The sequence below is a fragment of the Podarcis liolepis genome (assembly GCF_965112155.1).
Source record: "Podarcis liolepis genome assembly, chromosome: 8".
Classification (NCBI taxonomy): domain Eukaryota; kingdom Metazoa; phylum Chordata; class Lepidosauria; order Squamata; family Lacertidae; genus Podarcis; species Podarcis liolepis.
The window spans coordinates 45,204,575-45,231,447 of NC_139560.1; the positions used below are offsets into that span (position 1 = coordinate 45,204,575).

At 42.3% G+C, this 26,873-nt stretch overlaps 2 protein-coding genes and 2 long non-coding RNA genes across 5 annotated transcripts in view; 1 reads left to right on the forward strand and 3 right to left on the reverse strand.

Annotated features, from left to right (window-relative positions):
• The window catches only part of TTC39C (tetratricopeptide repeat domain 39C), a 43,392-nt gene extending 32,568 nt beyond the window's left edge, over nt 1-10,824 (reverse strand). Inside the window, exon 1 of one of the 2 annotated variants that reach the window (XM_083517771.1) lies at nt 10,383-10,824. Coding sequence is in view for 1 of the 2 variants with exons in the window: in XM_083517770.1 (XP_083373896.1) it covers nt 10,383-10,519 (137 nt within the window). In the remaining variant the exon portion in view is untranslated. The remainder of the gene's footprint in view (nt 1-10,382) is intronic. The other variant, XM_083517770.1, reaches the window with a different exon arrangement.
• A 96-nt stretch (nt 10,825-10,920) lies between these two features.
• LOC310713529 lies at nt 10,921-26,432 on the forward strand. The gene is made up of 3 exons (XR_014529309.1): nt 10,921-11,262; nt 23,348-23,513; nt 26,307-26,432. It is a non-coding gene; the product is annotated as an uncharacterized lncRNA (long non-coding RNA).
• On the reverse strand, nt 20,362-21,025 carry LOC310713546. The gene is made up of 2 exons (XR_014529330.1): nt 20,696-21,025; nt 20,362-20,599 (listed from the first exon to the last, which is right to left on the reverse strand). It is a non-coding gene; the product is annotated as an uncharacterized lncRNA (long non-coding RNA).
• The window catches only part of LAMA3 (laminin subunit alpha 3), a 131,907-nt gene continuing 127,246 nt past the window's right edge, over nt 22,213-26,873 (reverse strand). Inside the window, 5 exon segments of the mRNA XM_083517629.1 lie at nt 22,213-22,948; nt 23,877-23,996; nt 25,215-25,308; nt 25,962-26,092; nt 26,345-26,504. Of these exon segments, the coding sequence (XP_083373755.1) occupies nt 22,803-22,948; nt 23,877-23,996; nt 25,215-25,308; nt 25,962-26,092; nt 26,345-26,504 (651 nt within the window). The 3' untranslated portion in view covers nt 22,213-22,802.

Consider the following 26,873-nt stretch of genomic DNA (forward strand, 5'->3'; position numbering starts at 1 on the left):
CCCAGAATGGCTGGGGCAACCCAGTGAGATGGGTAGCGTATAAATAACAAAATTATTTATTATTAATTATTATTATTATTATTATTATTATTATTATTATTATTATTATTAAAGATTTTAACTTGTAAATCCCCCAAAGCTTTGGTTCTTAGTTCTAATACTACCATGGTGATGAGTTAGTAAATTCTTGTTCATTTTTATAACTGTCAGTTTCCATTTCATCTTCCTAATTATTTTTCCATCTGCTGACACTCTTAATTTGCTTTCTTACTCTCATATTTTCTCTTTTCATTATTAATCTGACCCCCAGCAACCATGTTAATGCTACTTTTCACTCTTACACCAATCAACATCACTAAATTTGAGTCCTCTTCTTCTTTTATAAAGCCATCCATCTTCAGCTCCTTGACGGCATGCATCCCCTCAACCCCCATTTCAACCACACAAAATTATCCTCTGATCTGTACATTCTCCATCGGGATATGGAGCTGTTTACTCACTTTGTTGGCAATGACAGTGACAGTGAAATGGCAATGGCAATGACAGTGACAGTGAAAGAAACAGATGCTGTACAGTTAAGGTGCAATACTGAGCAATGACAGGAATAAAAAGGGGGATGCAATTTTGGAGAGAATAATGGAGGTAAGAAAAGAATATCTGCCAGGAATTAAAAGGTGTGAAAGACAAAAAGCAGAGCCAGGTGTGTTTCTGTCACTGCTAGGAGACTCTGAGGGAGTGAGGGAGTGGCAAAGACACTAGATAGCTCAGGTGGGAAGAGCCAGACACTCAAAACTACTTTAATTGAATGTTTCAATTACTTCTACACTTGTTTTGATGCTCAACTACAATTTAACAAACCTTTTTACATTATTGCATTGCCCCAAACTGTCCACTATTTCAGTCAATTTAGAAGAGGCTTAAAGCTTTGCTACACCTGACATGACACTGAGAAATTTCCTATGAACATGTACTTTAAGTGACTGTTCTACACAAGTGGGGTTAATGGACTAGTCCTAGTTCTGACAGGCAGCAACCTTGGTCCCAACTCTCAGAGGTCTCTCCCTGTTACATCACCAAAGGTCCTCACCCATATGTTCAAGCTTCCCGGAGTGGGAGGGAATTAACTTCAAGGTTACAAGCCTCTCAGGCCAGAAGTGGCTGAAAAAACTAGAGGAGAAGCAGTAATTGACTAGCTCAGACAAAATCACATCTCACAACAAGGGGTGACATTTTTTTCAAGTAGTCAATACTGTTATGAGTTGGGGGGGTCACTCTGAATGATACATTGGGTCTCCTCCAAACCTGTAATTCTGTGCCTGTGAAGATAGAATGAGTAAGATGAAGTCTGCCAAACCAGTTCCTTTGTCAAGGTAATAGCTTTGGCTAACCAGTTAAGTAAGGTAAAGGTAAAGGACCCCGGGATGGTGAAGTCCAGTCCAATTCAACTATGGGGTGCAGCGCTCATCTACACTTTTCAGGCCAAGGGAGCTGGTGTTTGTCCACAGACAGCTTTCCAGGACATGTGACCAGCATGACTAAACCGCTTCTGGTGCACGGAACACCGTGATGAGTGCCAGAGCACACAAAGAAGGAAAGCCACTCTCCATTTATTTATTCCCCCCACCAACCTGCAACCACAGGCTTACCCAACTTTGGGAAAGCAGTATAAGGACTCTGGCAGAATCCCAGAGCCCTCACGGTGTCATCCCAAAGCTGGGTAAACAATTACTAGGCTTTGGGAAGAAAACGGGAGGACTCTAGGACCCTGTCAGAGGCTTTGCACCTTAAGCTGGGCAAGCTGCTCACTACTTTGCAGAGGGGGGCAGTTCTGTCGGTTCCTGGCTTTACGCCAGTGTTTTTCAACCTTTTTTGGGCAAAGGCACACTTGTTTCATGAAAAAAATCACGAGGCACACCACCACTGTGTGCGGAGAGAGAGATCTCAGAGCCCCGCTGCTCTCTATGGGGAATCGGATGAGAGCGGACCGCCTGTCCGCTCTCATCCGATCCCATCCGATCTGATCCCCACCCAGGATGGATGGAAAATAGGGTGGACACAGTCTGGCGCCCACCTAGTGGGCGAAAATTTGACCTTTAAAAAAAAATTATATTTTTTTTGAATATTTCAATTTTTCCCACGGCACACCAGGCAACATCTCGCGGCACACTAGTGTGCCGCGGAACAGTGGTTGAAAAACACTGCTTTGCGCCATTTTGCTTATATTTGTGATGGCCAGGAACCCAACCCACCACGTAACATGTGAGTTAGCTGCCATATGCAAAGAAGTTGCTCAGTTGCCATCCCGCCTCACTTGGCTGGATGCCATGCCATCCTAGGATAGAGTACAATGAGTCAAGCGGTGTATACCGTATTTTTTGCACCATAACATTCACTTTTTTCCTCCTAGAAAGTAAGGGGAAATGTCTGTGCGTGTTATGGAGGAAATGCCTACAGGTGGCATGCCTACGGATTTTCCTCCTCTAAAAACTACGTGCGTGTTATGGTCGGGTGCGTGTTATAGAGTGAAAAATACGGTAGGTATGTGAAAGTGCTGTGTGAGAGTTTTGAGTGATGCTGAAAGCTGGGGACAGAGAAACATGTCTTGCTCTGAGCTGGACTTGAGACTCCCCTGGAAAACTAATGGGGAAGCAGGATCTGTTGAGGGTGTTAATGTTGTGAACCCCTTCATCTAAACATTAGGAAGAACTTCCTGACAGTAAGAGCTGTTCGACAGTGGAATTTGCTGCCAAGGAGTGTGGTGGAGTCTCCTTCTTTGGAGGTCTTTAAGCAGAGGCTTGACAACCATATGTCAGGAGTGTTCTGATGGTGTTTCCTGCTTGGCAGGGGGTTGGACTTGATGGCCCTTGTAGTCTATTCCAACTCTATGATTCTATGATTCTATTCTATGATTCATCTTACGTTCAGGTGCATATATGTGTAAATATAAAATGATATATCCTTAAGACATCACACTCACCACTGACCATTCCAACCCTGGGTAAGTGCACCCCTGGAAGCTCTTGCAGCTTACAGACTGGGGTAGGATGCAATATACAGCAAGAAAGAATTGCAACGATTATTATACCATTTGACTTGCAGTATTCTATATTCTTCATAAATCATCTCTTTCCTTGGGTACAATTTTTTCTATTCAGAAGATAAGTCAGAAAGCTCCAGGCAAAAACCACAAATAAATAAATAAATAAATAGATAGGAGAGCTGGGATTCTAGGAAAACTTTTCTGTCAAATCTGCTTTGTGTCCTATCTTCCATGCAGCAACACAATTAGTAAATGCTGGAAGTTATTAATACTTTCCATAATTTCCGTTAAAACTAGCTGAGAGTAGGCAGCAACTAACGGCAGCCACCCCCAAGTCATCTTTTGATTTCCCTTTCCAATTACTAGATCGTGGTTTGCATTAACACCGATTGGATCATCTATTCAAATAAGATGCTATTTGCAACACCCTGAAGCAGTGGCTGAAACTCTTTAATTTCAGAGGAGAAAACTGAGACATCATTTCTTTCTGCCATCATTTCTTCCTGTTAGCTGGGCTCTTCTAGTTTCTACCTCTGAGGTCCACAGAATAGAGGAGAAGTTTGTTTGACCTATATTCATAGTGCTGGTAGAGTTATACCACATGTTTTTTCTCAACTAAGATCAACTGAAGGATTCCAATTTCCCATTGGTATATACAGTACTTTACTATCCACTTATCTAAATATCACAATAATTTTGGAACACATATGCCACTTCCCACATCTCAGCTGTTATTGCTTCCTAAAGTCTGTCCTAGAAGTTAAGGAAAGGATACACAGACATACACATACGTTCATGAGTCAAACTTTGATGTGACAAAGATATCTGATATGTTCCTGATTTGTGAGTAGACAGGTATACCAATTATCAGCAGCAGCACTCCTGTGACTGATTATTAGTAATGGTTTATGCAAATAATTTAGATGTTTTACTTGAAATTGACAGGAAGCATAATTATGCTGTTATAGTTGTTCTAAAACCACATATACCAGTTTAAGATCAGATTAGTTTCCTCAAATGAACAAATTAATATGAAATAAAAGGTGAAACAGCTATTTAGACTTAACTCTGCAAAGCAACTTCCTCAGATAATAAGATAATGATTCCCCCCCCCCTTTTTGAAGTACAGGATTCTTGGAGTGCTAAAAAAAAAAAAAGAAGCACTGATTTTGATACAGATTCGAAGTCTGTCAAACCTGCATCCCATCCAGCTGGCACTGCTGTGCACCAGGTGTTCAATACCCAGCTGTGTTTACACCTCTTCCACGGTAAAAGTCAGGACACAGTCAAATATCTGCCAGGATACAAAATGCACTGAAGTATACATTTGCCCCTCTAAAGAAAAAAATATTACTCTTTCATACTTCAACTTGCCTAGAGCTCAGTCTTTGCATAATGAAGATCACAGGAGAATAATTACACGAACGGGTCTTATTTTTTAAAATCTTAAGAAATCTATTTTGTGCAATAGAAACAGCAGAAATGGAATGCAATGTATGATTTTTCTAGTGGATTTTTTTGCTTGCTAGAAAACATTTGCTGAGCAGCTCTATTCTTAGTAGAGCTTCTTCTAGTAGTTGGTATGCTTTATACACACGTATTCAGTACAATATGAGGCCAAAACAACATCCCCCAAGTAAATTGAGGCCAAAAGAAGTCATGGTTTGTTCCCCCATACACTCCCAGTCCCGTAGCATCCCTTGCACCCATTCTTCCCAGTCTCATTAAAATTTTGTAAAGCTGGTATACTATTTATAACTTGGCACTGAAAGTTTGATGGGGGGGGGGCATGTAGGAGGGAATACTTATACCTATTTTGCCTGCAAGATCAACCACTGAGACTAAAACTTAAAACAACATAAACTATATTAATATAAAGAGATTCAGTCAGCAGTAGTCATGAGATCACCGATAAAATCAGATTCCATTCTTCTTCTTTGGCAATCACTCGTAGCAGAGTAAGATTGTCTTCCATAAACACGGTTTTAACAACGAATCCGTAAGTGACTGTGGAGGCCAATTCTGGATCCACGCGTCCTTTCACAGTGGGGACATTGGTTTCTGGGCAGGAGTTGATCACAGATGAGATCAGCAATAAAATCAGATTCCATTAAACTAGCTAGAAAGAGAACTTTCATTTCTGTCTAAAAGCTGCAATGATTGATAAGCCCTCGACAAACTGAAGTAGCGAGTTCTAAACTGAATAAAACTAATAAAGACATTTCCTTTTTGAGATAAATGTTAAAATCTGAATGGGGTGGTTCTGAAGACAAAAAATGGTTTCTGCAAGAATGTTTGATCAATTTCAAGGTCCCTCTAGCGCAGCAGCTTTACTGAAGCTGAGCAGGTTGTTAGTGCCTGAATGAGAGGTCACCTAGGAACCCAATATATATTGACTTGAGTTATATATTTCATCCCTCCTGGATTATGTATGTAACAAACAAAGCAAGTGATGCAGGAAGGCTGACAAGTGTATTTTTGCTGGTTCATGCACTACAAAGAGGAACAGGAAGGACTAAGCATAGACTTAACAATTTTATGCTGAAATAAATCTCAAGGACTTCAGCAGAAAACACTTCCAAGTGAATGTTGTAGAATTAGGGCATAAGGATATAAGTTCTTCACATTTTACCAAACTTTAAATGTAGCAAAACTTACTTTGGCTAACAAAAGTATCTATGAAATTCTACACTGGGAAAACAAAAACATACTGAAGGGGGTGAAATGGGGAAGGGAAAAAAGTCAACTAAGCAGATAATCTGCTCTGCTGAACTGAAATAAAAGAGTGTAATAGAAGATGACAGTACTCTTCCCCCAAATGCTTGCAGGATGCAAGGAAATGCTCTCATTAAGAAGATACACAGCATTTGTGCTTAAGCTTCTCTCTCTTCAGCAGAATCTAGGTGGAATAAAAAGAGCTACACTGATGTGATCTTAGTCATGCTAAGAGAAAGACTTGCTGTGAAAGACTGGAGAGTGAACTGGGAGGGGAGGGGGGAAATTGGCTCATACAGGATGTAGAGATGGCACTGTAGTTTATGCGGGTGGCAAATGGCTGATCACAGGCCTGCTTACCTAGGTGCAACAGGAGCACTAAACAGGGCTTGCAGGGAAGGACAGGCACTATCAGTAAGCAGAAGCAACAAAGCTTCCTCAGAGCAAAATAGGGCAGACGTTAAGCATGACTGGAGATCCCAGAGACAATACTTTGAGACAGCCATCATATTAGGGAACTGGCAGGGGAATCAGCATCAGCTAAATCAATGTGAGATAAATGGTCACCAAAGCAAGATTAGCAAGCAACCTTATGAGAATTATTTCTTCATTTCAAGAAATTAGTCCCAACTCTAGAAGCACTGAGGTCATAACAGCCTCCCCCACTCCTGCTCCGGTGTCTCAAACACAGAGAAATGCATTTCTGTGATCAATGAATGGACTTGAAGTACTTGATGCAAAACTGTCTACAAAGCCAGAAGAGAGGGTGCCTGGGAATACAATTCCTTAAGAGGCAGAGAAGGCCAAATACAAGTGTAATAATAAATACTACTTCAAATTATGAGAAACCACATTGAAAACTGGTTTGAGAGAGGACAGGAGACCCAAGTTGTTACCAGTCAACCTTTGAGTGAGGTAGGGATGAAGAGAATGGAATTCTGGAAAGCGTCATATATGAACACGGTAGGGTGGGAGAAAACAGGTATAAGGATAAAGTGTTAGAAGGTGGTTAATGATCACCAGCAGTGGCATCTCCTTGAATAGTAATACTGCTAGCTAGGTTGGCAGTTCAAAAGCACACCAGTGAAAGTAGATAACTAGGTACCACTGCAACAGGAAGGTAAACAGCGTTTCTATGCGCTCTGGCTCCTGTCACGTTGTTCCGTTGCACCATAAGCCATTTAGTCATGCTGGCCACATGACCCGGAAAGCTGTCTGTGGGCAAACGCTGGCTCCCTCGGTCTGAAAAGTGAGATGAGTACCGCACCCCATAGGCGCCTTTGACTGAACTTAACCATCTAGGGGTGATTTACCTTTTACCTACCTAATACTGCTAGCTAAATGAATTGTAGAAGGTACCACTGAGTGCCTAATTAATGTTTTCTAGACACTGGTGGTGCTCATTGGTGAATGGGACAGGGGGTAGAGAATTCAAACAAGGTCAAATGCAGCTGTTTTCCTGACCAGGATTAGCAGTACAGCAGTGTTTGAGCAAGTACAAAGTTCCTCATTTTCACCATTGAATCATCATTAGCACTCCCATATATACAAAAATACGTGTGTGCGTGCACACGTGGGGAGTGAATTTTTGTGTGGCAGTACTCACAGGTATGGAGGACAAGCATCTCTCTTTTTGCTGCCCCTGGCAGCCATCTTGTGCAGGCACCCACAGCTGGTATATTGATATAATATACCAGCTCCTCATTTTTTACACCACCACCACTATACACACACAGGCTTCCAGGACATGTTGCATGACTATCAGGCAGCTTGGAAGTAATAGGAGCAAACTCCCAGGGGCTGAGGGGTCTTCGCCACGCCAATAAAATATTTGAGGGGGCTGGGCCCCTCCAAAGTTGATGGGCATTTCCATTCAGATTGTGTGCACGCACCATGTCATGTGATTGATTTTGCAGGTCGGGGTTTACCTGCCCCCCTCCAAATATTTTATTCAAGTTGGCACCTCTGCTGGAAGTTTCTACCAATTCCCATTTTATAAGTTAAATATTAGGGAGCAGCTATCCCTGAAGCCCAACAGATATTTCGCAGTGGGGAGACAAGTAAACTGGGATGAATGTAAGAAACGCAGACAAGGAAATAAAATGAATATGTAATTGTGATGTGAAGTCTAACCATAGCTGTCAAATTTTCCCTTTTTTAAAGGGAAATTCCCTTATTCCGAATAGGAGTCCTCGCAAGAAAAGGGAAAAGTTGACAGCTATGAGTCTAACAATTTGTGGGCAGGTCATGAGGTATCTAGAGTCACTGGAAAGTTCACGCAACAAGGCAAAGTAAGGGAGATTAACTGTAAGCAAACAAATAGGCACCAGTGGCTGTAGTGAGAGAAGAACTAATTGATTCCCAGCAGGAAAATATTTTGGAAAGATTGAAACAAAGGCCACCATGCAGAATTTCAATTTTATTGTGAAGGGGGTCATCATACTAATGTCAAAGTGGTACCCAGGAGTATTATTGCAATCTACTTCATTTAGCACTTATTCCAGAGGTCTATAAAATTGATTAAAATTTTTATTAAACTGTTGGGGAGGAATATAAAAACTAATGAGTGGAGGAAAAAATACTGAAATAAAACCAACAACTACTGAATGTGTGAGGTAACACAGCATAATGAAAGTACCCAAGACAAGGGAGGGAGGAACCATAAAAAGACTCTTATTTGTTTGTGGGGAAGAGAAGTTATGTGGCTTATACTGAAATACCGATATCCACCTGGCTGTTACATACAGCTTCTACATTACAGTAGTACATTTCTCTAGAATTGTCATCTTTTCTTCACACCATTTTCATAGAAGATCCAGTTTGGTTGACAAATCAAATATAGAGTGATTTTAGCTTTCGCATGTTTCTCACACTCAAGTTGTATCACTTTTTAAATTACAATTTAAACCCAAATGCATTGCCAGACAACACTAGTGTGGACAAGCAAAGTGCTACTAAGGTTTTTCAGAACACCTATACCTTTAATTAGCAGTATCCTGCTTGCAGGTTCTGTCCCTTCATTACTTCCTGCTAAGCATACACAGCTCTTGTTCCTAGAAATAATTGTCAAGAGTACTTTAATTAGTTCTTTTCTCTCACTGTTTTCTTTATTCCCCCCCTTTATTTTATGTAAAATTGAAAAGAGAATTATGAGAGGAAATCACTGATTAAAGTCCCTATCGGAACTGATAATAAGGGACAACTAAGTGAAGCTGCTGAAGCAATAATTAAGAAGTTATTTATCAGTAATCCCACTGCTACACTCAATAGGAGCCAAAAAAAGGATCAAAGCATTCAAGTAGGAAGCTTTGGAAGAGACCTTTGCTTATGAATATATATTACAGAAAGACCGTAGTCAAGGGAATAACATTGCTGGGTAATATATGAAGTGCAGTCTTCATTTTAATTCTGCTTCCCACTGACTTCAGTGTGACTGAGGCGTTACTTTTCTGTAGAGCTCTGATGTGGAAGTAACATTAGTTGTAGTCAGTGCACAACTTTTCCCCCACATATATCATTACCAGGATAAGACCAGCCACCACAAAGCAGCACAGTGGGCACATTTCACCAAAGAATTGCCACTGTGCAGTCTCTATAAACTCTAGTGGTTTTTATACAATCCCCCACATATACTGTATATGAATGAAGTTCTATCAGCAGCAGTGTTAGGTGAATGGTGTCCAATGCCTTCCTGGACAGAAGAAGCAACCCCCTTTCCACCACTGCTTAACCACAGTTTAGAGATCAGTCCCAGGATCTGCTTTTAATGCCAATGCTCAGGTCTGAAGCCCGTGAAGTTATTAAGCATCTTCAAGTATGTGCAGAGTGGCTTTTTTCTTTCACCACTAACCACAGTTGATTGTCATATGTATCTGGGTATAAGCATTCAAAGAAAGATACAGGACACTGGAAAAAAAATCGAAAATACAGTGGCCTGAGAAAAGAAGAGATCAGATCATGATCTGGAAGTGGTTAGCTCTCAATGTATAAAACCATTCTGCCATTCAGCCAGATTAGCTGAAGCAAGTTTCAATAGACACCTGCTGAAAAAAAGGTGCATTAGGTGACACAGGGTGTGACTGCAGTGACAGGTATTGCTCCAAATAGGAATTAAGGCACAATTGGAAGGTGTGATCTTGTTCAGCAGGAGATGCAATAAAAGCGAAAGACGTCATTTATTTAATTTGGTATGTGGGCAACCCTTCCACATATGTGGGTGATACATACAGGAAGAGCAAATCCCTCTGAACATGCTCAAGGCTATTACCTCACACATCTCAGGGCCAAGTGCAGGCATTAAAAAACAAGCTCAAGGATGAGCACCAGCGAGGGCCGAGTTCTAGGTGCAGCAGCGAGGGCAGCAACGCCAAGCACAACAAAGGGAGAAGGACAAGTGGCGCACATTGCTAGGGTGGCAAGGGAGAGAGGAGCAGGTGGAGGGCTTCTGGCGGGCGAGCCTCCATGCACCCGAGGGCAACCCCAACGGTTATCATTCCAAAAAAGAAAAGCGGGCCGGGGGGCGGCGGCTTAAATTTAGGCTGGAGATCCGTCCCTCCTCACGTGCCCCCAGTTTAGACTGCAAGGTCCTTGGGGGGCCAGAGAGAGAGAGAGAGAGGATGGCGGGTACCTGTATTTCTTGAAGAGCTGGTCGGACTCCCGGAAGCCGTTGTTGAGCAGCATGTTGATGCCGGCCAGCGCCAGCTCGGAGTCCTCGAGGGGCAGCGGCGCCTCGCCGGTGCCGCCGTCCTGCTCGGAGCCGGCCATGGCAATGGGCAGGTGGGAGACCCGCCCAGCAGGCTCCGTCGTCGTCCTCCGCCTCCTCCTGCACGGGCGCCGGCAAGCGGAGAGGCTGGGCTAGCGCAGAGGGATATAAAGACGCGCAAACAAAGCCGAGCCTCGTTCCCTTCGCCCTTCGCGGCCCCTCCTCCCTCAGCGGCAACCGCCCGCTCTCCCCTTCGCCGGCCCGACGCGAGTAGCGCAACCGGTTAGCTAAGGCGACTCCGCAGCCCTCGGAGCGAGGGCTTGCCGCTGGCGCGCCTGCGCGGGGCAGTGCGTGAGCCTGCGTGCCTCTGGCGCCGAAGCCGCTGCCCTCAGTCAGCCGCCGTTGGCACCTGCTCGGAGTGGCTGCTCGGGGTTCCAAAGGGGAGAGATCTGGGGCGGGACGCCACGGGGAGAGTTCCTGTTTGCTCTTCCAGGTGGCGTCAGCGGGTGAAGGTGGCTTCTTTAACAAACCGAAAAAAGAGGAATAAGAAGGGGGGGAGGTTTTGGAGAGGGGGGGATGTAAGCTTTCTATTAAGTCCGCCACCTCTAAGCATCGAGAGGGCTGAAGGGTGCATCTGATGCAGTGCTTTGTTTCCAGCAGTGGCAGAACAGCTGCCTCTGTTAAAGTCTCCAGGCACCTGGTCTTCAAAGATAGGCTGCTGCTGAATGTGGAGGTTCCATCATCTAACCATCCTAGTTAACAGAGCTACATAGCCCAGTCCTCTCCGGTGCATGTTTGCTCAGAAGTAAGTTACACCGATTTCAACATACGTATATGTGCTTGTTTCCAAGCTTTTAAGTCCTGCCTCTCGGTCATAAGTGTGGTGAGCTAACAACATAAAAAACCGGGGTGGGGGGGGAATCGATGTTAAATTCGTCAGTGGGCCATTTCTCTCTGGTTGGTGTTCTTAAGACTGCAGCAGTAAAGGATTATTGTTATTTAATACAGTTCTTACAAAGTGCCTAAAAATTTCCAAGCACTGTACTAAAATAGATGTATTAAAATATAAGATAGTTCCTGCCAGCAGTTGAAATGTGATACTCTGCACAATTGAACTATATTTTCAAACATTCTGTCAAATGTCCATTTAAAAAAACCTTTATGTGTGTTTTGATTTAGCTGTAATTTCTCCTTAGAGTGAACAAATCACGATAACGCTGCTATGACTGTGTGTGTGCTGTGCCTATATAGCAATTTATCAAGTGTCTCTATAATATATATGGTTTTCTGAAGCAAAAAACCCAGGAGACTTGAAATAAAAATGCCAGAGACGCCACGGTGTAATATGTTACAATTATATTTCTGTCTGCATTGCTGCAGTAGTGAATGTGAGAAGTTGAAGCTGTGTTTTCACTTTATATTCCCCTTGTCATAGAAGCCCTGCCTCCTAATACCAGGTGTCTGACAGCAGCAGGAAAAGTACCACTCTAAACATGTTCAAGGAGGTTGCCCTCCCTCTTGTTATTTTTCAAGGACAAACCCTGGACTCCAAAGCAGATTGTGAGGCCAAGCCTTGGCCCAAATTCAGTGTAAACATCTGACTGCAGTTTAACACAGAAAATGAAACAGGAAAGGGCACATTTTCCTCCTAATAGCAATGGATTGAATCCAAACTGAAATCCTGTGCATTCTTACCTGGGAATAATTTTCATTGAACTTAAGGGGCTTGCGTCTGAGTAGACAAGTAAAGGCTATTGCTGATGAACAAGCACACAATTTTAAAATCTTGAATGTTTATTGACACAGCTGTCATTTAAGCTGCAAGACGCCACACAAGGATTATAATGCAGAAACTACTGGATTAAAAATAAAATGAAATACCAAGTATAAATTTCCAATTATGTAGGACTGAAGATTGTGGGCAGCAGGGCGAGGGGAGGCCACCTGCTCAATGTCAAAACTGACCATGACACTCAGGTTGGAGGTGAGCGGTGTCAGGCCCACAACTTGCAGGGGCCCCATTGCCAAACCCCAGAATCTCCTGTCCTTATTCCTTGCTGTTGCTGTTTGTTTATGCCCCGAGGAGGACCTTAAGGTCCATAAATAACAAAATTTTGGAGGTCCTGAGCCTCAAGGAAGTCAGATTGGTCTCAACTAGGGCAAGGGCCTTTTCAGCACAGGCCCTGACTAAGTGGAACTCTCTGACACGAGAGACCAGGGCCCTGCAGGATTTGACATCTTTTCGCAGGGCCTGCAAGATGGAGCTGTTCCGCCTGGCCTTCGGCTTGGACTCACTCTGACCCCTTATATGGGATTTGGTATATACCGGTAAATTTTCCCTTGGCTGTTTTGCTGGCTCATGTAGGACCAACATGGATAGCTGTCTCAGGTGAATATCTGATGTTTCCTCCCTTTATGGTCTTGATTTATGGGCTACTACTAAAATGAGGCTGCATTTTAACCTGTATTTTAAGTCGTATTTTAATTAACTGTGTCCCCCCCTTTTCTATTATGTTTTATTGTAATTTATATCTGGTGTTAGCCGCCTTGAGCCTGGCCCTGGCCGAGAAGGGCAGGGTATAAATAAAAAAGTATATTGTTGTTGTTGTTGTTTGTCCTCTTAAATGCCAGTAGTAACTAAGGGAAGAAGATGCGCCTAGAATCATAGAATTGTAGAGTTGGAAGGAACCACAAGAGTCATCTAGTCCAACTCCCACAATGCAGGAATCTTTTGCCCAGCATGGGGCTTGAATGCACAACCCTGAGATTAAGAGTCTTATGTTCTACTGACTGAGCTACAAAGGCTTAATATCCTAGTTCCCACTAATATCGTTCTTAACAGGGACAGTTCTGAGTTTAAGGAGCAGCTAGGAATTAAGTACACACAGGTATATGGCTAGAGCTTTCTGGATTTTCTGATGCGTGTATACTGTGTGCTGTTGCTTGTCAATGCATCGGTGTATTCAACATACTTCACCTGGACTCCTCATCCTGCTGCAAGAGACATAGCATTAACATTTAAAAACTGATCCTAAGCACTGTACTGCCAAGTTGTTTTGCCTACTAGTGACTGCTTTACAGTCAAGCAAGAAAAGGATTTCAGACAGTAAGGAGTGTGGTATTAAAATTCAGCAACAAAAATCTTGCAAATCTTGCTAAAAGATGGCTGAGCACCTTGCAAAGCCTTGCTTTCCGCAGAAGCCATTTAAAAGAACCCATTTATTTACCAGAATGGATGATGCTAAAAATATTCCAAACCTGCCTGAAATAGATTGTGGGGCTTCACTTATTACTGAAATTTAAAAGTCCTTGTATCAGAAATGTTACAGCTCTTCGGAATATGAGTCCTTACTTTAAGTGATTGTCATCTGACAGCACAGGCTATGCTCTGCCTAATCAAAAATGGTCTCAATTTTTTTTAAATGCATGAGTTTACAATTCTTTTAGTTGGCCAGGATAGAAGTTAAATCTAAAGAAGAGGTGGTTCTTCTCTATGTAGGTTCATATTTAAACACTCAAGCAATCTTCCTATCATTCAGCCCAAATTGGAGAGAGACAACTGTGATCCTTCTAAAATCTGCCACCTAAAGTGATATACCCCTTTGCCTAACAGTAGAGCTGGCAGTTTCTACTGAAAGCAAATAACAACTTCCCAGCTGTATCAAATTCAGAGTGATAACAAATCCTTGTATGTGATGTTCGGCCCATTCCTATGCATGTTTTCTCAGAATTAAGTACCACACGGATACCCCTTTCTCTCTGGTTTTCTAGTCCTTATCTCCAACAGTCCATTAGCATTCTGTGGTCACTGAGCACACCCAGTCATCACTGGGATGTTCTGCAGGGTTCCCTAGTATCCTGTTCATAAGACATGTAGATTTGATATATGTTGAGAGAGACGGATCAGGCCCCTGGTTGCACTGAAAGACTTGCACAGTATGTTCAGAGAACAGACCGAACACATTTGAGTTTCGTTGGAACAGGATCCTGCACACACACACACCACCCTGCAAACATTTGGTATATACGCCATGTGAGCCATATTCACCCATGAAGCTCACAGGTTGACCTGGGGCTAGTCCTTGTCAGCCTAACCCACCTCACAGGGTTGTTGTGAAGATAAATGTGGGGAGGGTTAGAATCATGAAAAGTACCTTGAGTTCCTTAGAGGAAATGTGGTATATAAACATAATGGAATAAACAAACAGATGAAATGTAATCTGTAAACAGACAGCCCCGGTGTACTTCTTACATTTAGATTTGCCTTCATAACCACTACTCTTCATGTGGTTTGCAATTTAGCCGAGCAAAAATCACAGAGATAGCAAATAAGTACCTAAGTCCTGTGTGTTATCTGTGGAGTTCCCTGCAAAGTATGAGAAGCATGCTCTTTAGTTAACTCTGTTTGGCCCATTTACAATCAAGTTGTGCCAAATGCTTAGGAAGATTTGTGGTGTTGAAAACTGTATTTCCACTACATTAAAGCAAACATGACGTACTTCAAACAGCAGTGATCAGGCAATTTTACTGGTGCTGTTAGTGCTACAGCCTCTTGTTAATAGTTTTATAGTCCTTTTCCTGCGTTAATAAAGTGCATTTAATCTCTTTACTATGGAACATCAAGAGATCAGCGATGCTGCAGGGTTGCTTGCAGGCAAAGTCTGTTGCATAGTGATAAAGGCTGTAGGTTACACACAGGGCACTGATTTGCAGGACTTCAGTTTTTAAAAAGTTGATGTGAACAGAATAAATCTGGATTGGTATTGGAAGGGCTGTGCAGCTTTTTTTAAGAAGCCCCCAGAATTGGTGAGCTTTTTAAGGGAAACCTAACCCCAAAATAGTGATTTGAGCTGTTTCCGGTGCTTTTTCTATTGCATTGCCATACATCTGGGTTTACCTACTAACACAGTTAGCCACTTAAAAAGCCCATTGTGGCTGAAAAGCAAAATATAAATATAATTTATTAATTATTGGGCAATATTTGCCTAGTCCTGTTAAATGTCTGTGTGTGGGGGGGCTATGATTGGCTGCACCTCTTGCAGATTAAACTGCATCCTTCAAAAAGAGGATGGGGTCTTTATTTGGCAGGGGAAGGCTGCCTAACTTCTCATGATGGCAAAGGTGTTCAAGCTTAGCTCAGTGCTGATCCTCGGAGCTCGCAACCACACCTCGCAAACAGGGACAAGGATTGCAGGAGGAGACTGAAGAGTGAGCTTGTGTCTTCTGGAGCCTGAGCGTGTGTGTGGCTGATTGCTCTGTGGGAACACAGGATCTGAGCGGGAGGCGTTACAGCTAAGAGGAAGCCAACTGAGATGGGAGTTAGCAACCAGCAGCAGTCAAACTTAGCTCAGTGCAGATCCTGGGAGCTTGTGAATAGACCTCGCAAACAGGGGCATTTGTGAGGGCGTTTAGTGGGAGAGTTTAAGGGGGAGGATCAGAGTTCTGTCTCTTGGTGTGTATAGGACCAGAGACATGGAGGGCGAGGGAGCTGCTGCAGTGACCTGTAACACCTGTGCCATGTTTGGATGATGACTCAAATGTTCCTATACTTACTTACATGGGAGCAAGTCCCACTGCACTCAATAGGACTTTGGGGGGACAAGGATTGCACCATCAGTGAACTGTGAGGCACCCATACAAATATTGACATTGTGCAAATGAAGGTCAACGTGAGCACAAACTTCCCCATCCTCTTCGATGTAAAGGAATGTATCATGTATACAGTGCACATTTGACTCATTTCCCAGTCTTGAGGGTTATGGTACAGCATTCCTCCCATGCACTTCCATGGGGCCCTGTGTCTAGGCAGATTATTTCAGTAATGAAATAATGAAATCAAGGCATAGAAGGGCCTTTCAGCCCCTAAATCAATCCATTCAAGATTAGTCCATGCTGGTAAAATTATTATCATATGATAGCCTTGCTTAGGCATCTGTGTGTGCGCACACACACAAAGAACATTGTGTTCTCTCAGACCAGTTATGATGTCTTTATACTGCACTGAGAATCAAAGGCAGTATGCTTCTGAACACCAGATGCTGAGGAACAATAATGGGAGGCAGCTATTGGCCTCATGTCCACTGTGGGAAGAGGATGATGGACCAAATAGGCCTTTGGTCTGATCCATCATGACTCTTAATGTTAGTCGCCCCTAGAGACAGTCTTTAAAATAGATAGATAGATAGATAGATAGATAGATAGATAGATAGATAGATAGATAGATACACAAATTGGGTGGCAGGGAATCAATTTCCAATAACATGTCAGCATTGGGGGTGTGTGAAATAAATCAAAGTATTCATTACTGCTATTCTCAACACATATTATCAATATAAAATTTCTACAAGTTAAGCCACTCATAGCTGCAGTACAGAAACTGATTGCTGAATAACCCTGAGAACATAACAAAATGTACTTGAGTAACCTCGTGAAGTGCAATACAGGGAAGTCTATTCCACCTTCAGTACCTGTTTTGGTTTGATGTACAAATACCTAACATCTTTACCCTCAAGGTCATTTCAGTAAAGGGTAGTTTAAGCAAGGGTTTTAGTCTATAATTAACTAGCTCTTATTTTGCTGTCCTTTCCAGAATAGCTAGTTTCTCGGGTGAACATAGTAATAATGCTAGAGCTGTTAACCTTTCCAGAGATTGCATTACATTTGATCCTTTATGGCAATAATCCTTCACTTGAACTCCACGGGAATTACTTCTGGGTAGGCATATACAGTGGTACCTCAGGTTACATACGCTTCAGGTTACATACGCTTCAGGTTACAGACTCTGCTAACCCAGAAATAGTGCTTCAGGTTAAGAACTTTGCTTCAGGATAAGAACAAAAATTGTGCTTCAGCGGCAGCAGGAGGCCCCATTAGCTAAAGTGGTGCTTCAGGTTAAGAACAGTTTCAGGTTAAGAACAGACCTCCGGAACGAATTAAGTACTTAACCTGAGGTACCACTGTATAGGAATGGACTGTGCTCAACTAAGTTGCTGAGCTGGCCAGCTCCACTTCCTGATGTTGTCCCCCAGCTATCACCTTGTGTTCCTTGTGACTGACAGTGCCTCTGACTCACTTACATTATGCACAAAGCGCTGTACTTAAGTCCAGGCACAACCAATCACAGTGAGTGAGTAACTCTAAATCACTTGTAACATACATTTTACTGTTCAGTTTGTAAACCTATTGCCCTCCAGATGTTGGACTACAGCTCCCATCATGCTTGACCGTGGCCCAGTTGACTAGGGCTGATGGGAGTTGGAATCAAACATCACCATTGGAGGAGGAGGAATAGTTTTCTCATCTACCTTAGTGTTTCCATTCTCTAGGGGGCTTCAGCTAAGACTGAACAATGAATAAAACAGTAAAATCAATAGGTAATTCAAAACAAAATGTATAACAACCAAACAGTAGAATATGGGTTTAAAATCCAAGTCAACGAAAAAGTCCTCACCTAGAACTGGAAAGTGATCAAGTAGGTACTGGGTGAGGTTCCCTGGGGGGAGCATTCCATAGGGTGGATGCCACAATCAAGAAATCTTTCTCCCCACAGTCATTGCCTGCACCTCCAGAGGCAGAAGAGCCAGAAAAAGGCCTCAAAGGATGACTGTAATATAGTCACAGCTTATTGTGAAACCAGAAGGGCATTGAGATACCCACATCCAAAGCCATAGGGTTAAACACTCAGTCAAACTATCCTGGCAGCTTTGAACTGAAACACACACACACACACACACACAAACACCCCACCCAAAATTCTGATTACAAATCTATGTCATGTCCAGTTTGGCCCTAGTAATAAATGAGGGCTCACACAATATTGACTCTGGAAAGAGATTGTACATACTGTACTGGGGAGAGTGTTTGTTTCTAACATCTGATATAGCATCCCTGAGAAATACAGTTTTGTAATCTGAAAGGTTTTGCCACGTGTGCTTGGGAAAATAAATGACTGTAATATGTGTTTTAGGAGTGGGACTGATAAAAGTCTTTGTTTCCCTTTGTATGCCTGAACACGAAGGACTCTTCCTCAATTAAGTGTATTAAATGTGTGCATTCAAGCACAATAATTTTCATGTACGTTCAAGTGACAGCATTATCCATGGGCAACAGCTGGGTTAGGGCTCTTAATGCTTAGATAAGCTTTAGTCAAAGGCCTTCATGCCTTCCCTTCCTTCTCAAGACACTGGAGGTCACAATGCTGGCTTCTTTGTTTTTCTAAGGAAAAGCCAATTCACGAAGCTGAAACTGGAAGAGAACTGACTGTTTGTATTTATGTGTGCTTGATCCTTTCCCCTCTTGATATCTGTCGGCTTAAAATAATCCCCAAGTCACTTTCCTATCCACAGGGGGAAGGATATGGAGACACCTTATATTTTCCTTTTCAGGAAAAAAAAGCAGCTGAAGGAAAATAGTAAAGCAGCCTCATCCTGATAGCTGTCCAATTCCAACATCTTGTTTCATTCTGCATTTATTTCAAAGGGGAGGCTGCATTTATTTTGCAGCCTCCCCTTTGAAAAGGATGGCAGGCAGATCTGTGACAGGGGATATGCCTGCCATCCTTTTTCAAGTGTTAAATTAAAGATGGGGAACCTGTGGCCCTCCTGTTGTTGGATTCCTGCTCCCATCAGTCCCAGCCAAGATTCATCTCAGTCCATTTGATACCTGTATGTGGAGTGGTACCATCTTGTCCTTTGCCTCAGCCAGCAAAATATCTTGGGGCTGTCCTAGGCAGGAGTATGTGAGCTGGAATTAGGGGGAACATAGAGCAGCTATTCAGGGACATGGGTCGTGCTGTGATCTATACCACAGAGCCTAGGGCTTGCCGATCGGAAGGTCGGCGGTTCGAATCCCTGCGATGGGGTGAGCTCCCGTTGCTCGGTCCCAGCTCCTGCCAACCTAGCAGTTCGCAAGCATGTCAAAGTGCAAGTAGATAAATAGGTGCCGCTCTGGCGGGAAGGTAAACGGCGTTTCCGTGCGCTGCTCTGGTTTCACCAGAAGCGGCTTAGTCATGCTGGCCACATGAAAAACTGTCTGCGGACAAATGCCAGCTCCCTCGGCCTATAGAGCAAGATGAGCGCCGCAACCCCAGAGTCGTTCACGACTGGATTTAACTGTCAGGGGTCCTTTACCTTTACAGTGGTACCTCAGGTTACAGACGCTTCAGGTTACAGATTCCACTAACACAGAAATAGTACCTCGGGTTAAGAACTTTGCTTCAGGATGAGAACAGAAATCGTTCTCCGGTGGCACAGCAGCAGCGGGAGGCCCCATTAGCTAAAGTGGTACCTCAGGTTAAGAACAGGACCTCCAGAACGAATTAAGTTCTAAACCTGAGGTACCACTGTACCTTTTTTAAGAGTAGCTATTCAGGCTAATGATGTAGCACTACTGTATATTTGAAGAAGAGGCAGAAGACAAAAAGTTTCTTTAAAAAAAGCATATGCCACCTCAGGTTCCATGACAGAAGAAAGCCAAGACATAAATATAGTAAATAACTTTCTCCTGTGCTACAGTTTTAAAAATCTTGACACATCAAGGTGCCTAGTCATACATTAAACCTCTAAATAAGGGTTTTCCTCTTTAATTGTTTCTTGTAGAGAAAGGGATTAGCAAGTTTCCAGTTCACTGCTGCACCCCTTGAAAAAAAAATATAAGTTGACACAGCCTGTAAAACAAATTGCTAAAGAATCTAGCAGAGGTTCCTTTCAGGAGGTAATACTAATCTACTAAAACAGGGGTGTACAAGTGATGAGCATACCTTGTCCAACCTCCAGCCTGCATGGTTTTTTCCCCATCTGCACCAGGCTTTTGTCATGTTGATGAATTATTGTATTATGAGTGCAGAGAGGCAGTATGTCAACATGCTATGCTAGGGCAAATGAATAATGAGATCTTAAGCAAAAGGTGAATAAGTAGGGACTGGTGCTTGTAAATGGAAACAGGATATGCTTCCTTTAATACTGCTGCGTTGCAACATAGCAAAAAGAGTGTTGACACTATGCTCCAACAAAGCCACTATTACAGTTTCTGATGGTGCCACTTAATTCTCATGAAAAGCTGTATTTCCTGGATTAGTACAGCAGTTCTGATGATGGTATTCACGGTAGGTGTATTAGGGGCTTGTCATCTTGTGTAACCGCTTGCTTAGATCCGTAGGCTGCCTCATGCCAGGGGCTCAGGGAGGATACTCAGAGAGTCATCCATCTGGAAGGGCCAGAAGACCATCAGTTCAATGCAACTGTACAACAGGGCAAAACCAATTATAGTGGTCACATCCTCTTTCAGCTTACCAAAGGTTAGGTCTTACCACAGCAGCATCCAATGGTTTGTTGAAATATGCTGTTGAATTACCATGGTTTGGCTTATCTATACACATGTGAAACTGGCACTGCTTTCTTGCGGGCTATAGAGGGGATCTGTACTTCAGCTGACTTTGCAAACGAAAGCAGGGAAATGGACTAGAGGAGGCATGGAAAAATAATAGGATAGATAATTACTAGTCACAGCTGCAAATAGGCACTTGTTTAATGGTGCACTATGCACACATAAATGTGACTGTCCCCCCCCTTTTTTAGGAGCTGGATGCTTCCCTATATATTATGCAAAGTGAAACAAGCAAAAGGAGAAGGCAAGGGTAGAAATCAAGTTGTATGGGTGGCATTGCTGTGACTCCTTTTGCTCTCAACAAACATGACTTGTGAACCATGTGGTTGAACTTCAGTGCTATTGAGCAAATGAGGAAATGATTTGTGGAAGTAAAGTATGAATGCTAAAACTAATCCAAGCCACAGAGCTGATAATGAGCAGCAAGTTTTTTCTATGGGAGTTTTTTTTTGGAGCTAACAGGACCAGGATGAGGAAATTAAGAAGTGGGCAAAAGGAGGAAACCTCCCAAATGTTACTGGCCAGGTAACAGGATGGTTAATTACTTTTATGGTTTTATTAATTTATAGACAGGGTTGTACCTCTTTAAACTTAAAGCACTACTATCAAAACAATACAATATCCTACTGGGTGCCACAGTGATAGGAGGTGCTAATATTCTAGTGATGAAGGGATTCTTAGCAAAGTCCAAGTATCCATGAGCAATGAGTGGTATCCACTGAAACAAATGGAATTAAGTTATTCATAATCATTTAAGTCCACTCCTTTCAATGGGTCTACCGTGAGAATGACTGGAAATATACTTATTCATTCATCCCTACATTATACTGGTGTAAGCTGGCTGCCAGCATGGCAGGACCATTGGATTACTAAATTGGTTTCTGAAATGTATGTGTCTCTCATAAGAAACATCATCTTCTTTAAAATATGAAATTGATGGTAGAATTGAGTGTATCATTGCAGCCCACATTGCTCAGGTATTTCTTAATTGTTATTTTTTTAAGTGGGCTGGTATAAAGGTAAAAAAGGTGGAAGGAAACCCTGAAAAAAATGGCAGTCTAAGATGTAGATAAATCATGAACCAGTTGAATTTTCTAGACGTGTGAAAGAATACCTCTGGTTGCAGATCTTGCAGTCTCCAGACTGAAACACTCACGGAAGATCAAACTACCTTCATTTTCTCCACACACACAAAAGGGCACAGCATCTTTCTTACTTCTGTTATTATGGGAGGAAATTATACCACATAGAGATATTTTATGCATATTAAGTAAAAGATAGTGGGCTGAAACTTACTGTTCTTATTCAGCCAAATTATTTTGATTAAAGTTGATCAAAATAGTGCCATGTGTAAATACAATAAACATACAGATTTTTTTTTAAAGCAAATTGCATTTATTTGGCCATAAAACTCTTAAAACTGTAACTTCTTGGATTCCATTCTTTTAAAGTGCTTCATATTCAGGTTTATATTATTTTTGTCAAATGCACACTTATAAGAAAGAGCTGGTTCAGCAACCCAACATAATTGTCTATTTTTTATAAAATTCTGCCAATAAGGTCAGATTCTGGTTGTAATCCAAATATTTTTCATTTCTAATTTGGGTAGTGCTTGTCATGTCAGGTGCCTCAGGACTGGCCGCTTATGTCAATACAAGTGTTCTAGTTATGCACAACTGTGGCTGAGAGCAGAGTCTCACCTGATTGTATTATGTACAACAGGATTTTGTATTTCACGTGGCTTTATCATATAGAATGAATTGTACACAGCAAAAGCCAAACAAAATATCAAAGCATCTAACAATGGTGGCCCAGACCACAATTCTGAAAAATATATACATCCTTAAACCATGTTAGAAATAAGTGGCAAGAATCACACACAGTTTAGAAGAGATGAAAACATACTGTGGCATTCATACAGTACATTAAGGAGATTTCATCCTGAGGAGATACATGGGGAATTTAATTGACAGGGCACCCTTGCAAGCTGACAATACCATGAACATCTGAAATTTTGCTCACTAAAACAGGTTTGTCATTAATTGAAACACCCTTCAGACAGCCAAGGAACACGTCCTGAACAGGAAGCCACGGTGTTGCCAAATTTACTGTAAAGAGAAAGGATAAAGATAAGTTGAATACAGCACATTGCGGTTTGGTACAGAATTGTAGAAACTGCAGTATTTTTTATCAGTAGAAGTGGAATGAAATCCGTATATGCCTATTCCTATTCAAAATAAACTTCCTTCTTTAGTGCAATATATAACAGCTATTAAAAATTACTTGGAATTCATCTATGTTTTGCAACAAATGCTAACATTTTACAAAGGCTCTCTTTCCAGTCCCACTGATTGGACAGCTCTAGAAAGATTAATACAGAACTCTCTAGTCAAGTATCTTCTCTTGCTCCCTCCCCTTCGACCTAAACTCGCTGGCTCTGGTCCTGTTCCTATCTGTTTTCTTCCTGACTGGCCTCTTGGCCTGACAATACTATCTTCCCTTGCAAGCATCAAGCTCCCATGGAACTGGCTGGAACTTCGAAGTTCTTTGTTGGGATGACTTGTGTGTCTCCTCCAAAATCTTGGAAATGCATCATTTGCCCCTGGAGGGAAGCCACAACTGACACCAATGATGATCAGCTTCACTTCTGATGTAAATAGCAGCTTTCTTAAGGTAAGGCCACTTGTCATCGGGGATAGCTGGGGTAGGGGGAAGGATCAAACCTTTTCTTCCCCCTTCTGTGGTCCTGCTGCTTTTGTCCCCATGGCTACTATTTACACTTTTAAAAAATAATAAAAAATTGCATTTTATTTCATTAATGTGCATGTTAACTGCATTAATGTAATTAACTTCTCATCTAGTTTGGCCTTCAAAGAGAAAGGCTTATTCATAAGGAGTGAGAAAGAGATTCTACTTTCTTTTGACCGAATGAGGTTTTACTGGATAGAAGGTTGTCACATTCATTACATACATTTCTTTAAAAAATAATAAAAAAGTTAGCAGTACTGAAAGATTAACCAGAAAGAGTCTTCCTACCTGGAACTCTCCCAAAATAAAGTGGTTGAGCATGGCTGGTGGAGAGCATAGCTGATGGTCCAGTGGTGGAGTTACTCTTTGCATCTACTTCGAGGTAAACAATGTTCTGTTTCCGAGTTACTATAAACAATCACATGAATCAGTTAGTCCTGCCTTTCATTAAGACATTCCCCAGTTTCAGTCACAGTAATACTTCACTTATATCCTTTCTCCTTGGATCTATCTATCTATCTATGAATGAAAATCTTTCCTCACCTGCAATTCCAGGACACCTATTCTAGACAAATACAGTATGACTGGAGGTAAAGTAAAGGTAAAGGGACCCCTGACCATTAGGTCCAGTCAAGGCCGACTCTGGGGTTGCGGCGCTCATCTCGCTTTATTGGCCGAGGGAGCCGGCGTACAGCTTCCGGGTCATGTGGCCAGCATGACTAAGCAGCTTCTGGCGAACCAGAGCAGCACACAGAAACGCCGTTTCCCTTCCTGCCGGAGTGGTACCTATTTATCTACTTGCACTTTGACGTGCTGTCAAACTGCTAGGTTGGCAGGAACTGGGACCAAGCAACGGGCGCTCACCCCGTCGTGGGGATTCAAACCGCTCACCTTCTGATCGGCAAGTCCTAGGCTTTGTAGTTTAACCCACAGCGCCGCTAGGTAGCCATGTTTAAATATTAGCCTGGTGTTGGTTGCTAGCCCTTTTCTCCCTGAATTACCTCTCCCCATGCAGCTTTTACCCCTAACCTGTTCACCTTGCAACCGCAGGTCTGAAAACCCTGGGGGGAAACAGCTGGGGGAGGAAGGATCAAAGGAAAATAGGCTAGGATAGCTACATATTACAGTGGCAGTGTAATATGTAGTTTGGAATGCAGGAATGTTATTTGCAGTGCTGTATAGTTTATTTCATTGTTATTCCAGTGAGAAAAGCACGTGGGAAAGCTGCTACAGAGAAAAAGAGCAAATATGACTTCTCCAATCCACCATCTAATGTTACTTAATAGATCTGTTAACCGAAGCGATAAATCACCTTGCTTTAGAACAATCCTGCTGTAGTCCCACTGAAATCTATGGGGCTACTCTTAGGTCATTCTGAACTAATTTACAGATTGTGTTCATAACACGTGTACAGTCAGAATTCATATCAAGCTAAACTGAAAATGCACACAAATACATCTTAAACAGATACAAATTAAGTTATGCATTTAAAGAACATTAGTTAAAAATGCATTAGAAATCCAGTTAGTCATCTTTAAAAAGCATGGAGTGCTACTTTTTTTTAGAGCAATGTCTGCCTCTCATTTTCTTGCCTCTAAAGAACTGGTGAATGAGATTGCATAGTACCTGCTACAGAGTGCCATTTTCCATCACACAGAGACTGCCGAGGCGTGACTGACGTTGAGAACTCTCCAGCACCATTATTACCAGAGGCAGTGAGCTGTGAAAACAGACATCTTTTAAATTAGCAGCAACAAAAGGAATAAAATAAAAGCATGGACACAAGAAAATGTGACGATGAAATATTTGCTGAGCCTGATTAATTTAGCCAGTGCTTTTAGGGACAGTTGTCTCACGTAAACCCTAGATTGCTATGCTGTTGATCTTTGGGTATACTTCCAATCCACAGAAATGCCAAGAAAGTGTGTTTTATATTCGGTGCATTACTTTGGTGAAAAGGAAGTAGTCATGTTAAGAGTTTTCTAGGTGGTTATTGCTAAGTTGAAGCTGATTTAATAATTTATACTGACATCACAAGATGTTGGCTTACACTGCCCTTGACAATGCCAGTGTCTGAGGTGAAGCTTAGATTTTGCCCATTGCCAGCTATGTCCCATACTGCTGCCCTGTACCACATAAATATACAGGAACCATGAAAACTGAGCCAGGTTCTATTTGCACACCTCCATCTCTTCATCTGCATAGTCCATCACCAGTTCCATTTGTCATGCTTGAATGTGACAAAAGTCTGGGAGCTGGCTTTTGTAAATACTGATACTAGATCTTAGTAGTTCAAAGTAGATGCTCCCTTCCCCTCACCCATTCTGTCTTCACCAAATCTGGGGGGCGGGGGAGAGATGGAATCACACCTACCATGCCTTCTTCCATGTACACAGTTAAATAGTTCCTTTGTTTGCTGCCAGTATGAATTAAAATGCCATTCAAGCTTCTTGAACGAATGTTAAAGACAATCCTATAGTCCAAGCTCAATGAAAAAGCATTTTCTGGGAAGCAAAAAGAATTGGGAAAACATGTTAAAGGGGATACCAGCTCTATACTGTACATTGTTACTTGCTACTGAGATGTGTATGTGTTCCAAGAGTCTTTTCTTTTAAAATGGGTATTATATAGTCCCCCATTCTGTAAGATGTCCCTGGTCCCAAAAGGGTTCTGACTGAATGCACAACTTCTGAATCCCTGTTCTGATTGAATGCACAGCTTGTGTTCAGAACCAACAACTCCTACACCATACTTACCGATGACAATATGCCCCCCTTCGTTGAAGAAAGAGATCCCATTCTCCAAAACATTATCCAAGCAAGGCAGAACCCCGCTGTTCTGGTGGTATGTACGCATGTGCTTTCCTTCTGCGTTAAAGTTTCTCAGGCAACCTGCAAAACTCTTTCTTGGTATACTCTGCAAATATAAATTCAACATAGATTATGATAATATTTACTTGAACAATGCATCACTCCATGCTGGCTGGCCTAGGAGCAGATGCCTAAATAGATCATGCAGTTTTTAGGCTATCTTGAAATGTCAAAAAACTCTAGAGCTGTATGTATTTTAACTTTACAAAGGAATCAGGGTCAGGCTAGAACATTGGTGAGGAACCTGTGGCCCTCTAGTTGTTGCAAAATGAAACTTGTGCATCCATATTTCTCAGTGGGAGTCAAGTTGGAAGGTGACATGCCAGTGACCATCTTGGCTGTGAGACCTAGAAGACCAGCTCCCTACCTTGCAGGCCTTTTCTACCTAGCCTGGGAGGGGGGAGCCCTGACTGAC